The 15463-nt window shown below is 37.1% G+C and overlaps 1 protein-coding gene and 1 non-coding gene across 2 annotated transcripts; one reads left to right on the top strand and one right to left on the bottom strand.

The window, feature by feature from the left end:
• Window positions 1-288: 288 nt before the first annotated feature.
• On the bottom strand, window positions 289-1595 carry LOC112722506 (uncharacterized). Its single transcript, XM_025773562.3, has 3 exons — window positions 1342-1595; window positions 1188-1255; window positions 289-634 (listed from the first exon to the last, which is right to left on the bottom strand). Exons 1-3 carry the CDS (start codon window positions 1442-1444, stop codon window positions 530-532), a joined length of 276 nt encoding a protein of 91 aa, XP_025629347.1. The 5' UTR covers window positions 1445-1595; the 3' UTR covers window positions 289-529.
• Window positions 1596-15086: 13491 nt separating this feature from the next.
• On the top strand, window positions 15087-15194 carry LOC112725232 (small nucleolar RNA R71). Its single transcript, XR_003164353.1, has one exon. It is a non-coding gene; the product is annotated as a small nucleolar RNA R71 (small nucleolar RNA).
• The last annotated feature ends 269 nt before the right edge of the window (window positions 15195-15463 follow it).

A 15463-nucleotide genomic window follows, 5' to 3' on the forward strand; every position in this document is an offset into this window, starting at 1 on the left:
AGGTATATATCAAATTTTTCCTCAATTTTTTGTATCTTCTTTCTAAATGGTTTTCTAATAAATATTCTAACAAAATGTTGCATCAAAATTTCATTTTTTTTTGGATTACTTGTCAAAAATTGAAAAATTTTAAAACCAACAAAACAATAATTTACCGTCAATATAATGTTATTAGTTGCAACCGCAACCATGGTAAAATAAGATTTTAGAGTAGATAAAATAATACTACTATAAAGCAAAATGTGATTGTACGGTGAGATTAAGCCCTATCACAGCAGGAATTTCAGGTTTTGAATTAGAAAGCAGAATTTAATTTAAAAAACACAATTAAAGACTTATCATGATTTCCCATATCCATATCAAATTAAACTAGATAGTGATGCAGGATTCAACACCAATAGTAGTTCTTCTTATGATGCACAATTAAACTAGATAATACTAATTTCTTAGCTAAAAGACTAATTTAAAATATTACTCTAAATATATAACGAGTTACATATAATAATAATAATAATAAAATATAGTGTCATCACGGTGCTTTTGGAGTGTGATGACCATTAGCCCCCGGTGGTTGGTAGTCTAGCAGTTCCAAATCCATTCTCTCTGTTTTTTCATCTTTATTCATATCCTCATCCTGTATATATGTGTATATGGTTAAGAAATTAAATAACAATGACTTGAGTGTCTTATTTTATAGCAACTTTAATTTGGTTTAAGAGTAAAGTAAGTTTTTAGTTTTTAACTGTTTGAGTTAAGTTTTAATTTTGTCTCAAATATTTTCGACGTCTTATTTTTTTTTATCTCAAAATATCTCAGTTCATTCTATTTTAGTAATTTAATCAAAATTAAAATTTTTCTTTCAAATATACCATTTTTCTCCATTATGATTTTTTTTTCTAGATAACGACGTAATTATAGTAGTTATAGTGGTGGTTGTAGTAATTTGAGAGTGAAAATCAAAATAATAAAAGAAAGAAAAAAAGTAATAATAAAGGGGAAAAAGGAGTATTTTAGGAAAAAAAAAGTTTTTAATTTGACCAAAGGACTAAAATAGAATGCAATAAGATGTTTGGGATAAAAATAAAATATTTTAGATATTAGAGACGAAATTAAAACTTAAATTAAACGCTAAAGATTAAGATAATATTTTATTTTTTAATTTAATTTAGAAAGATGATTGAATGCACCTTGTGGTTACTACTCTGCAGGACAAGGACAGCATGACCTTGAGAACCTTGCATGAGGCTTTCACTTCCTGCTTATATATATCAAACCATTCGTTAGGAGACTAATTAAAAGTATATATAAATAAATATGAAGGAGAAGCAGAAGAAAATATACTTGTAATTGGAACTGCTTTCAAGCACATAAGAAGATGAGAAAACGCAAGAAGAATCACTAGCACACCCAAGGTACGATGTGGAATAGTAGTAGTTCTTGCCATTCTTATTAATGAATAATCTCTAATGTTAGTTCCCCCCTGCTTCACTTCTAATTTCTTGCTAGCTAGCTACATGGTTCTCAATTTATATATACATGCACAAGCTTAAGCTAATTAAGGTATGTAGTTTTTGTATTTTGTTTTTGAGCGCGTGGAAAATTGCATCAAAGTTAGTGACATTATTATGTTATTGCGAAAGTCAAAAAGGTGATAGCGACTCATAATTTCTCAACGTGTTTCCACTTTCCACTAGCTAGCTACTCTCTTTTCATTCATGTATGTGAAAACACACATCAAGGGAATATTTTTAAATTTTAAGTAGCTAGCACACTACCAAAGTGGAAAGGTGACACGCAAATTAAAATGATGTCGGTGTGGAAATTAAAAAGCCAATGCAAGTTGGTGCAAACTAACACTACTACTGATCCAAAATAAAACAAGTCAAGTTCTATTATATTATATTCTAGTGGGAAATATCATTAATTAAACATATTCAGGCACATTCCAATACATATCCACTGCGTTAATACACAATAATAGAGATTACATGCAAGAATATACACCGCATATAGCTCTAGTAATTAATTAATTCCTTTTGAGCAGAGTCCCATTTTGATTCTAATGGAATTCAAGTTTTCTAGATGATAAGTATTTAATTGTTCCAGCTAAGTCTGATGATCCATGGCATACAGTGTGAGATTATATATAAAGAAAATGTTATACTACTATTAAACTATATGTTCTGCACAAGAATAATTACTCCATTATATTAATTTAAATAAATTTGTTATGCTATTAGTTTATAAAGTTTAATGTATATATCATAAAAAGGCATAAACTCTAACTTGTAATGTTGTCAAATCATGGTATTAAAACAGTATATTAAAAGTAATAAATACTTACAAATGGTCACATCGAAAAGATGTAATAAAGAAAAAAGAAAAACATAGATATTTTTTACTATCACTTAAGAATATTACTGACTTAAGTATTTGAGTGTCTTTGCAAATTGTCTTCCCAACCTAGTTCTAATACGATTTAAAGTAAAATTTTCGAAACTCCTTAGCTCATAACCACATGTACGAACATATGGCGCCGTCTATAGAAAACCTAAGAAGTTGATACCATGGCTGATCGAGAAGTTAAATCTATGTACAAATAATTTCAAATACTCCGTTCAAGGAACAGCGAGATGAAGATCATGGACATGAGATAGAAATCACCCTCAATCCCAATAAGGGAGAACATCAACAAACCCCCCTCCCCCAAGTTTCAAACATAAAGAGGTTCAAAACACTAGTGGTTGGCATTTTGTTGGTTTGGGGAAGATTATGTCCATGCGATGCAGGAAATGCATCATCAAGTACAAGAATTGGAACGATAGCTAGCAAAACGGCCGATGTCACATCAATCTTGGTCCCGAAATTGAACGACAAGGGATCGACGTAATAGTCATGACAGAAGGACCCTAGAGCGAGTTCATAGATGACATCAGGAGGATGATTGTCGTTGTCATTTTTCTTCACCTCAAAGAAATAGGAGAGAGTCTCCTCGATGTGAAGAACAACGTCGTGAGCCAGAAAAGAGGGTAAAGACTGACCCTTGTTCAGCCCAATCTAAAAGGAGACAGACTCCACAAAGGAGGCCAAGTCCTAAAAAGCATATGGATACCGGGAGCATGTCATCATGAGACAAACTCCATTTGCTCCACATGTCCTTCAAGTCCACTTGCCAAAGCACTTTGATAAACGAACAGACTTGAAGTATGAGGGGAAGTCGAATTCTCAGGAGCACATAAATGTCTTTGAGGCGAGAATGAATCTAGAGAGAGTTGGGGATACTATAAGATGTAAAACTTTCCCTGTTTCATCATCTGGACCAGCAATGGAATGGTTCAACACCCTACCTTCTGGCTTCATATATTCTTTTATTGATATTAAGACAATGTTTCTTGCACATTTCACTATTAGAAGAACTCAAGCCAAGCATCTGATCTCTTTACTTGGTGTAGAGCAGAGAGTTAAAGAAAACATCCGAGATTACTTGGATTGATTTAATAAAGGATTGTTGGAAGTCAACACATGAACTCATGAAGTCGTATGTTTGTGCCTTACCACTGGCTTATTAGAAGGGGATTTCAGATGACACTTAACCTTCAAAGATGTCAAGTCTATAGAGGAGACCCATCAAATTGCTTTGGAATATATGCAACTCAAAAGTGGTGCCAAATGCCAACTAAACAAAAAAATCCAGCTCCATCACCTAATAAGGCTGGAAGCTTAGGGAAATCGTCTACATCAAAGGCGTCGACACCACGAGTTGGCAAGTTCTCAACATATACACCGTTGGTGGCTTCGCTAACTGAAATCTACCAACAAGTGTCACAGAGAAGAATACTTTCCAAGGCAAGGCAGATCTGACCTAGGGATTCTCTGACTACTGTGACTACCACAAGTCCCATGGCCACAAGGCTAAAGATTGCATTGATCTAAAAGATGCCTTGGAGTAAGCAATTCAGAATGGAAAGCTTCTTGAGTTTGTTCAGCATATTAGACCGCTAAGATGGCATAATAATGATGAAGATTGGGAAGCTAGGAACCCTAGAAATGCCAAACCCATTGAGATCTTAGATGATACTGCTCAAGTAGTGGTGAATGTGGTTGTAGGGAAGAATGAATTGAAAAAATCTAGGAATGTGTTGGAAAATAATATCAAGGCTGTAAAAGTCTTAAAGGTTGAAAATTTTTCAACTATTCAATTCACTGTAGATAATTTCCAATATGCCACATCTGACGATGATAAGGCATTGGTAATCACATGTAAGCTGAGAAATGGCATAGTTAAAAGAATTTTGGTTGATACTGGAGCAAATTCAAATCTGCTCTTTAGAAATGTCTAGGATGCCCTGGGTTTGAAAGATCAGCACTTGAAACCACGCCTCCCAAGAGTAATGGGTTTAGGAGATCATTTTATCAAGCCTGATGGGACTATAGATCTCATTTTCAAAGTTGAAAAAGGTGACGATGTCCACGTGGTACAGACTGAGTTCATGGTCCTAAAAGATTCTACAACATATAATGTAATCCTTGAAAGAAAGAAGATCAATGATCTCTATGCCTTTATTTTAACAAAGTTTTCAGTAATAAAGTTTCTGACTTTAGAAGGTTAGGTGACCACTATTTGAGGAGATCAAGTAGTCGCTGTAAAGTGCAACAAGGCAAGTTTGACTATAAAGGATAAAACCAAAGATTCTATTGGGGTATTTCTAGTAGATCTGGGCTCACGAGTTCAAGAGAAGCCAAGGCCAAAGCCTAAGGAAAACTTGGAAAAGTTCCAAATTGACGATGTTGCCACCAATTATACCATGATTAACAGAAATCTATCTCAACCTCTGAAGTCAGAACTTCTTGAGAGTTAATGTAGACTTGTTTGCATAGGAACCTTCCGATATGCCTAAAATAGATCCTACATTCATGTCTCATCAACTTGTTATTGACGTATTCATGTCGGTTGCACAACGATGTCAAACGATATCGTCAGATCGAGCTGTCGAGATCAAGAAGCAAGTTTGATGAGTGAATTGTTGTGGTGGTCTAGAATTTCATCAAATGAATGAATTATCGTTGCAAGTATAGTTTCTAAACCAACAAACAATCCTCCCAATCAAAAATTTGGTTGTCACAAGTAACAAACCCCAAATAAGAATTAACCAAAGTATTTAAACTCCGGGTCGTCTCACAAAGAATTGCAATGAAGTGATCAATTATTGGCTATGAAGATGCAATGGGGGTTTGATTTTTGTAGTTTGATAAGAAAAGTAAATAACAAGAAAGTAAATGATAAGAACTAATAAAATAAAGGAAAAGAACTCTTGGCTAGACATAGGTAATTGAGATCACCATCCTTGTCTACAAACCAAATATTGATAATTATGAGAAGCCAACCTATTAAGTCTACTTCCAAAAGCCTTAAGTACGTAATATCTACTCCTAAGCTTGAAGTACATCAAATAGGCTTGATCACATCAACCCATAAGTCCCAACCTATCTACTAATTAGATTAGTAGTGGGTTAGTGTCAATGGATATCAAATTGATCACCAAGGGTTCTCAAATCACCAATTCAATGAGACCCAATGACTCAAGGTCACTCCATTCCCTTAGCCTAGGCCAAGAGTAAAGAAAACTACTCAAAAACTAAAGGAAACATTCTATCAAACACCTAGTGCGCAATAAAAGTAAACATCATAAAATGCAAGAATTAAAAGAAACCCATGACTAACATAAGCAAGAATTCAATAATAACAACTAAGATAAACATAAAAGAGCATGGAAACATAAAATTGCATTGAAAGAAAATGGAAATCCAACAAGGGTTCATAAACATAAAAGTAACAAAATAAAGGAAATGAACAAGTAAAACTAGAAGAGCAAAGATGTAATACAAGAAATTAAGAAGGAAAACTAAATCAAAACAAGAATTGAAAGTTGGATCTAAGAGAATTAAACCTAAACTACCCTAAATTGTAGAGAGAAGGGAGAGCTTCTCTCTCTAGAATTCTACCTACAACATGATGAAAACTAAACTATGACTACTTGGTTCATTCCTCCTTCAATCATTGGGTTCAATAGCATCAGAAATGAGTTGGATTGGGCCCAAAACGAGCTAGAAATTGCTGGCCACATTTTGCCAAAATTGGACCCATGCTGATCCACCAATGTGTGTGCGTGATGCACGCGTACGTGTCCCTAAACATCAGGCAACTATGAAAAATTTTATATCATTTTGAAGCACCGGATGTTAGCTTTCCAATACAACTAGAACCACCTCATTTGGACCTCTATAGCTCAAGTTATGATCCATTGAGTGCAAAGAGGTCAGGCTTGACAACTTAGCGATTCTTTCATTTCTTCATGAGTTCTCCTACTTTGCATGCTTTTCCTTCATTCCTTCAATCTAATCTTTGCCTTCTAAACCTGAAATCACTTAACAAACATATCAAGGCATCAAATGAAATTAAAGTGAATTAAATTTAGCTATTTTAAGGCCTAAAAAGCATGTTTTTACACTTAAGCACAAATTAAGGGAGAATTACAAAACCATGCTATTTCATTGAATAAATGTGAGAAAAGTTGATAAAATTTCCTAAATTAAGCACAAGATAAACCACAAAATTGGGGTTTATCAAACCTCCCCACACTTAAACCAAACATGTCCTCATGATAAGAATAAAGAAGGACAAGAAAAGGGTATGAACATTTATTCAATACAAATAAACTATATGCTCCTATCTATATGCATGCAACTAATGTAGATGCTTCTATTCACTTGGTCAAAAGTGACTCAATCCTCCAAGAGCATGTATGAACAAGTAGGACCAAGATCATATGATGATTTATGAATCCTACCAATTCCAATATCAAAATGAAGTTCAAATAGACTTGCAAGAAGAAAGCTCATGAAAGTTGGGAACAAGGAATTGAGCATCGAACCCTCACTGGAAGTGTATCCGCTCTAGTCGCTCAAGTGTATAGGATCGATCACTCAATTCTCTTCTAATCATACTTTTCATGATTTGTTTTTCATCTAACAATCAACAATTATTCACTGCATGCATACATTTATCATGAGGGCTTATTCATATGTTGTAATGGGGCTAGGGTAAAGGTAGGGACGCATATGGTCAAGTGAGCTTGAAATTGAATCTTTGATTAATCTAAGCTCTCACTAAACACATATAACAACCTATATAATTCTAATACAATACCTAGCTACCCATGATTCCCACTTTTTCACATACTCATGCATTCTCTTTAATTCATATTCCATATGCATTGTTATTGTCACTTTACCTTGGGGCATTTTTGTCCCCTTTTTATTGCATTTTTTTCTATATATTTTTTTCTTTTTTTTTATTTCTTTTTTTTCTATATATATTTTTTCACACAATCTCTTTTTTTTTCAAAAGTATATACAAGCGTATCAATGCATATGGTTTTACATATTTAATGTATAAGCATGTACCCCATTCCCAAAAATCTTCAACAAAAATACAAAAACACACTTTTCTCTCAACCAATGTCCCAAGTTTCTCATACCCAAATGATACACACCCTTACTAGCCTAAGCTAATCAAAGATCCGAATTAAGGGCATTTATTGTCTTTCACTTAGGGGTAGTGATGTGCTAAAATTAAGAACAAAAGGGATTAAATAGGCTCAAAATTGGCTAACAATGGTTGATAAAAGGTAGGCTATTTGGGTAAGTGAGCTAAATGAAATGATGGCCTCAATCATATAAATGCATGTATACATGGAACAATGGACATAAAGAATCAAACAAACCAAAGATTACAGTCATAGAAAGAGAATAATGCACACAAGAATGGAAATAAGTGGTTATAAAATGTAACCACACAATTGGGCTCAAAACTCACATGCTTGTGTTCTTAGCTCAGAAACCATGTTCCAAAATAAATTCTTCAAGCAAGTTCAACAAAAAAAAATTTCAAATTGGTAGGGTGCCCTAAAACAATTTTTTTCTTGGAAAAGAAATCATTACCCTAACCAAGTAGTCCTAACATAAAAAGAAGTGGTAAAATATGTACAACTTCTAACTAACATTCTTCAAGCAAGTTCAACAAAAAAAAATTTCAAATTGGTAGGGTGCCCTAAAACAATTTTTTTCTTGGAAAAGAAATCATTACCCTAACCAAGTAGTCCTAACATAAAAAGAAGTGGTAAAATATGTACAACTTCTAACTAACATGCAATGCAAAAACTAGCTAACAAAGGGAAAACTTGAAAATTTGGCATTGAAAAGAAAATTGTTACCACGGAGATTGGTCGAACGACCTTCCCACACTTAGAAATTTGCACCGTCCTTGGTGCATGCAAAGAAGAGCAAGGTGGGTGGGTTGTTACAATTGATGAGATTCTCCAAAAGGTTGTATGGAAGGACTTATGTGTTGCCCCATTTAGAAGCTTTTCCTTTCCCTCTTGGTGGCCAACCTAAAAGGAAAGAAAAAAAAATTAAGCCTACAACAAAGATACAAAGCAAATAAAACATAGGCGGGGCTAATGCCAAATAAGAGTAGCCTTCTCTACTACATGGTAGCTACAACATGTGAGTGAGAAAACAATATAAGCTAAGGCATATTAACTAATACTTGATGCAAGAGTAAAGTCAAAACATAGGTACATGACATGAAGAGCATGTTGCATCAAGCTTAATCAACAATTGACACAAACAAGATTAGTGATAAGTATCCTAACTCAATGATGATGAGGTACAAAATAAAGAATAATGAATTAGGAAGGACTAAAGCACTAATCTTGTGTGTGGAGCAAATATGACCATTAATGCTAAACAAGTCACGAAGCACCAAAAAAATGCACGAAATTCTCAACAATTGAGTAAGAGAATTCAACACCATTATTAGAATAAGAGACTTAGAAAAGAAAGTAAGAACAAGCTACAAGAATGAAATTAAAATGCAATGAATAAAAGTATTCATATGCAATAAACAAAAGAAAATAAAAAATAAGAAAAATAAAATTGATAAAAATAGAATTTTGAAAGGAGAGGAAGAAAGTAAGAAAGGAAGATGAGAAAAGAAGAAAGGAATAAAGAAAGAAGAATGAGAGAAGAAAGAAGAAAGAAAGAAGAAGAAAGGAAAAAAAAACAGGGCGCGGAAGCGACGCGTAAGCGTCACTCACGCGTGCGCGTGGATGGCAGGATGGACAAGTGATGCGTAAGCGTCGCCCACGCATACGCGTGAAACGCAGAAAGTCCAGGCGACGCGTAAGCGTCATCTGCGCGTACGCGTGGGTCTAGTTTGTGTGAAACGCACAGTTCCAACGCCAGTTTTGCACAACTATCGGGTTTTTGTACTAGGAGCCCCAATATCGCCTTTCGATGCGTACGCGTCGTATACGCTCACGCGTGGGTATGCGATAATGATCAATGACGCGTACGCGTCACTCACGCTTATGCGTGGGTGACTTTTAAAAAAAAAACAGAAACAAGGCACTCTCCTATTCTACAAGCATTCTAGAAACAATCAAAATTCAAATTTAACAACAAATCTTTTTTTTTTTGAAAAATTTTCAAATACAAACAAAACTTATACTACAAGCAAAATTGGTGTATGAAATTGTGATCTCTGGTAATGGCTTCTCAGGCCAGATACTCTGATTTAGTTTTACAGTCTGTCACAATCTTCGATACAACTAACCAGCAAGTGCACTGGGTCGTCCAAGTAATACCTTACGTGAGTAAGGGTCGAATCCCACGGAGATTGTTGGTATGAAGCAAGCTATGGTCACCTTGTAAATCTCAGTCAGGCAGATATAAAGTGATAATGGTGTTTTCGAATATGATATAATAAAAGAGGGATAGAGATACTTATGTAATTCATTGGTAGGAATTTCAGATAAGCGAATGGAGGTGCTTTCGTTCCTCTGGACCTCTGCTTTCCTGCTGTCTTCATCCAATCAGTCTTACTCCTTTCCATGGCTGGCTTTATGCAAGGGCATCACCATTGTCAGTGGCTACATCCCCTCCTCTCAGTGAATAATATGCTCACGCACCCTGTCACGGCACGACTATTCATCTGTCGGTTCTCGATCATGCTGGAATAGGATTCACCCTCCTTTTGCGTCTGTCACTAACGCCCAGCACTCGCGAGTTTGAAGCTCGTCACAGTCATTCAATCATTGAATCCTACTCAGAATACCACAGACAAGGTTTAGACCTTCCGGATTCTCTTGAATGCCGCCATCATTCTAGCTTACGCCACGAAGATTCTGGTTAGGAGATCTAAGAGATACTCATTCTAGCTTAATTCATGTAGAACAGAAGTGTTTGTCAGGCACGCGTTCATAAGGGGGAAGGATGATGAGCGTCACACATAATCATCACCTTCATCACGTTCTTGGGTGCGAATGGATATCTTAGAAGCGAAATAAGAAGAATTGAATAGAAAACAGTAGTACTTGCATTAATCTTTGAGGAACAGCAGAGCTCCACACCTTAATCTATGGAGTGTAGAAACTCTACCGTTGAAAATACATAAGTGAAGGTCCAGGCATGGCCGAGATGGCCAACCCCCTAAACGAGATCACAGGATCAAAATACAATCCAGGATGCCAAATACAATAGTAAAAGGTCCTATTTATAATAAACTAGCTACTAGGGTTTACATGGGTAAGTAATTGATGTATAAATCCACTTCCGGGGCCCACTTGGTGTGTGTTTGGGCTGAGCTTAAGTGTTGCACGTGCAGAGGCCATTTGTGGAGTTGAACGCCAGTTTTTGTGCCAGTTTGGGCGTTCAACTCTGGTTTTGGATCCTTTTCTGGCGCTGGACGCCAGATTTGGGTAGAAAGCTGGCGTTGAACGCCAGTTTACGTCGTCAATTCTTGGCCAAAGTATGGACTATTATATATTGCTGGAAAGCCCTGGATGTCTACTTTCCAACGCAATTAGAAGCGCGCCATTTCGAGTTCTGTAGCTCCAGAAAATCCACTTTGAGTGCAGAGAGGTCAGAATCCAACAGCATCAGCAGTCCTTTTTCAACCTCTGAATCTAATTTCTGCTCAAGTCCCTCAATTTCAGCCAGAAAATACCTGAAATCACAGAAAAACACACAAACTCATAATAAAGTCCAGAAATGTGAATTTAACATAAAATCTATTAAAAACATCCCTAAAAGTAACTAGATCCTACTAAAAACATACTAAAAACAATGTCAAAAAGCGTATAAATTATCCGCTCATCACAACACCAAACTTAAATTGTTGCTTGTCCCCAAGCAACTGAAAATCAAAATAGGATAAAAAGAATAGAATATACTATAAATTCCAAACTATCAATGAAACATAGCTTCAATCATATGAGCGGGACTTATAGCTTTTTGCCTCTTGAATAGTTTTGGCATCTCACTTTATCCATTGAGGTTCAGAATGATTGGCATCTATAGGAACTCAGAGTTCGAATAGTGTCATTGACTCTCCTAGTTCAGTATGATGATTCTTGAACACAGCTTCTTTATGAGTCTTGGCCGTGGCCCTAAGCACTTTGTTTTCCAGTATTACCACCGGATACATAAATGCCACAGACACATAATTGGGTGAACCTTTTCAGATTGTGACTCAGCTTTGCTAAAGTCCCCAATTAGAGGTGTCCAGGGTTCTTAAGCACACTCTTCTTTTGCTTTGGACCTTGACTTTAACCGCTCAGTCTCAAGTTTTCACTTGACACCTACACGCCACAAGCACATGGTTAGGGACAGCTTGGTTTAGCCGCTTAGACCGGGATTTTATTCCTTTAGGCCCTCCTATCCACTGATGCTCAAAGCCTTGGGATCCTTTTTATTGCCCTTGCCTTTTGGTTTTAAGGGTTATTGGCTTTTTTGCTCTTGCCTCTTGGTTTTAAAAGCTTTTGGCTTTTTCTGCTTGCTTTTTCTTTTTCTTTCTATTTTTTTTTTCGCCTATTATTTTTTTTTTTCTGCAAGCTTTGTTCTTTGCTGCTTTTTCTTGCTTCAAGAATCATTTTTATGATTTTTCAGATTATCAAATAACATGTCTCCTAGTCATCATTCTTTCAAGAGCCAACATATTTAACATTCTTAAACAACAACTTCAAAAGACATATGCACTGTTCAAGCATACATTCAGAAAACAAGAAGCATTGTCACCACATCAATATAAGTAAGCTAAGTTCAAGGATAAATTCGAAACTCATGTACTTCTTGTTCTTTTGAATTAAAACATTTTTCATTTAAGAGAGGTGATGGATTCATAGGACATTTATAACTTTAAGACAAAGTTACTAACTACTAATGATCATGTAATGAAGACACAAACATAGATAAGCACATAACATAGAAAACGAAAAATAGAAGAAATAAGAGCAAGGAATGAATCCACCTTAGTGATGATGGTGTTTCAATGATGTTCTTGAGCTCTTCTATGTCTCTTCCTTGTCTTTGTTGCTCCTCCTTCATTGCTTTTAGATATTCTCTAATTTCATTAAGGATGATGGAGTGCTCTTGATGTTCCACCCTTAGTTGCTTCCCATAATTGTGTGGAAGAAAATGTATCCCCTGAGGTATCTCAGGGATCTCTTGATTTGCAGTCAAATGTTCTACCACTGAGCTATAGACCCTTGATGGAAGCTTTTGTCTTCCCTTTCCTCTTTCTAGAGGTTTCTCTGGCCTTAGGTGCCATCAATGGTTATGGAAAAAACAAAAAAGCTATGCTTTTGCCACACCAAACTTAGAATGTTGCTCGCCCTCGAGCAAAAGAGGAAAGAATAGAAGAATAAGAAGAAGATATGGAGGAGATGGATGGGAGTGTGTATTCGGCCATATGGGTGGGATTGGGTGGGTGAGGGATGTTGAATTTTTGAAGGTAGTGGGTGTATGGATGTGAGTGGTAAATGGAAAAAAAGAAGGGATGATCATGAATGGAAAGAGAGATGATGAGGTAGGTGGGGATCCTGTGGGGTCCACAGATCCTGAGGTGTCAAGGCATTTACATCCCTGCACCAATTTAGGCATGTAAAATGCCCTTGCACACAACTCTGGGCGTTCAGCGCCAGGTTGGTGCCCATTTTGGGCGTTCAACGCCCCTTTGCTGCCATTTCTGGCGTTGAACGCCAGAACCATGCTTGTTCTGGGCGTTCAGCGCCAGGATGCTCCCATTCTGGGCGTTCAGCGCCAGAACTATGCTCTGTTCTGGCGTTTGAACGCCAGACAGATGCTCCTCCAGGGTGTGATTTTTCTTCTGCTGTTTTTGATTCCGTTTTCAATTTTTCTATTTATTTTGTGACTCCACATGATCATGAACCTAAGAAAACATGAAAAACAATAAAAATAAGAATTAGATAAACATTGGGTTGCCTCCCAACAAGCACTTCTTTAATGTCAATAGCTTGACAGTGGGCTCTCATGGAGCCTCACAGATGTGCAGAGCTTTGTTGAGACTCTCCAACACCAAACTTAGAGTTTAGATATGGGAGTTCAACACCAAACTTAGAGTTTGGTTGTGGCCTCCCAACACCAAACTTAGAGTTTGACTGTGGGGGCTCTGGTTGACTCTGCTTTGAGAGAAGCTTTTCATGCTTCCTCTTCATGGTTGCAGAGGGAGATCCTTGAGTTTTAAACACAAGGGAGTCCTCATTCCATTGAAGGACTATTTCACCTCTGTCAACATCAATCACAGCTCTTGCTGTGGCCAGGAAAGGTCTTCCTAGGATGATGGATTCATCCTCTTCCTTTCCAGTGTCCAGGACTATGAAATCAGTAGGTATGTAAAGGCCCTCAACCTTTACTAATACGTCTTCTACTTGTCCATAAGCCTGTCTTCTTGAGCTGTCTGCCATCTCTATTGAGATTTTAGCAGCTTGCACCCCATAGATTCCCAGTTTCTCTATTATAGAGAGGGACATGAGGTTTATTCCTGAACCAAGGTCACACAGAGCCTTAAAGATCATGGTGCCTATGGTACAGGGTATTATGAACTTTCCAGGATCCTGTCTCTTCTGAGGCAATGTCAGTTGATTCAGATCACTTAGTTCATTGATGAACAAGGGAGGTTCAACTTCCCAAGCATCAATGCCAAATAGTTTGGCATTCAGCTTCATGATTGCACCAAGAAACTTGGCAGTTTGCTCTTCAGTAACATCCTCATTCTTTTCAGAAGAGGAATACTCATCAGAGCTCATGAAGGGCATAAGGAGGTTCAATGGGGTCTTTATGGTCTCTAGATGAGCCCCAGAGTCCTTTGGTTCCTCAGAGGGAAGCTCCTTATTGACCACTGGACGTCCCAGGAGGTCTTCCTCCTTGGGATTCACGTCCTCTCCTCTCCTCACAGGTTCGGCCATGGCGCTTATGTCAATGGCCTTGCACTCTCCTTTTGGATTCTCTTCTGTATTGCTTGGGAGAGTACTAGGAGGGATTTCAGTGATCCTTTTACTCAGCTGGCCCACTTGTGCTTCCAGATTTCTAATGGAAGACCTTGTTTCATTCATGAAACTTACAATGGCCTTAGATAGATCAGAGACTAGATTTGCTAAATTAGAAGCATTTTGTTCAGAGTTCTCTGTCTGTTGCTGAGTGGATGATGGAAAAGGCTTGCTATTGCTAAACCTGTTTCTTCCACCATTATTAAAGCCTTGTTGAGGCTTTTGATCCTTCCATGAGAAATTTGGATGATTTCTCCATGTTGAGTTATAGGTGTTTCCATAAGGTTCACCTAAGTAATTTACCTCTGCTATTGCAGGGTTCTCAGGATCATAGGCTTCTTCTTCAGAAGATGCCTCTTGAGTACTGTTGGATGCAGCTTGCATTCCATGCAGACTCTGAGAGATCATATTGACTTGCTGAGTCAATATTTTATTCTGAGCCAATATGGCATTCAGAGTATCAACTTCAAGAACTCCCTTCTTCATAGGCGTCCCATTACTCACAGGATTCCTTTCAGAGGTGTACATGAACTGGTTATTAGCAACCATGTCAATGAGTTCTTGAGCTTCTGCAGGCGTTTTCTTTAGGTGAATGGATCCACCTGCAGAGGTATCCAATGACATCTTAGATAACTCAGACAGACCATCATAGAATATATCCAGGATGGTCCATTCTGAAAGCATGTCAGAAGGACACTTTTTGGTCAACTGTTTGTATCTTTCCCAAGCTTCATAGAGGGATTCACCTTCTTTCTGCCTGAAGGTTTGAACATCAGCTCTAAGCTTGCTCAGCTTTTGAGGAGGAAAGTACTTGGCTAAGAAAGCCGTGACCAGCTTATCACAAGAGTTCAGGCTGTCTTTAGGTTGAGAATCCAACCATAATCTAGCTCTGTCTCTTACAGCAAACGGGAAAAGCATGAGCCTGTAGACTTCAGAATCTACTCCATTAGTCTTAACAGTATCACATATCTGCAAGAATTCAGTTAAGAACTGAAAAGGATCTTCAGATGGAAGTCCATGAAACTTGCAGTTCTGCTGCATCAGAGAAACTAATT

Source organism: Arachis hypogaea, chromosome 11 (assembly GCF_003086295.3).
Source record: "Arachis hypogaea cultivar Tifrunner chromosome 11, arahy.Tifrunner.gnm2.J5K5, whole genome shotgun sequence".
Taxonomy (NCBI): Eukaryota; Viridiplantae; Streptophyta; class Magnoliopsida; order Fabales; family Fabaceae; genus Arachis; species Arachis hypogaea.

What these genes read in the sequence shown, in the direction of transcription:
- LOC112722506 (XM_025773562.3), bottom strand. Translation starts at nt 1,444, where the DNA reads ATGGCAAGAACTACTACTATTCCACATCGTACCTTGGGTGTGCTAGTG. An exon ending in GAAAGCAGTTCCAATTACAA is followed by an intron (nt 1,256 to 1,341) that starts GTATATTTTCTT and finishes ATATATAAGCAG; the next exon opens with GAAGTGAAAGCCTCATGCAA. An exon ending in TGCAGAGTAGTAACCACAAG is followed by an intron (nt 635 to 1,187) that starts GTGCATTCAATC and finishes ACATATATACAG; the next exon opens with GATGAGGATATGAATAAAGA.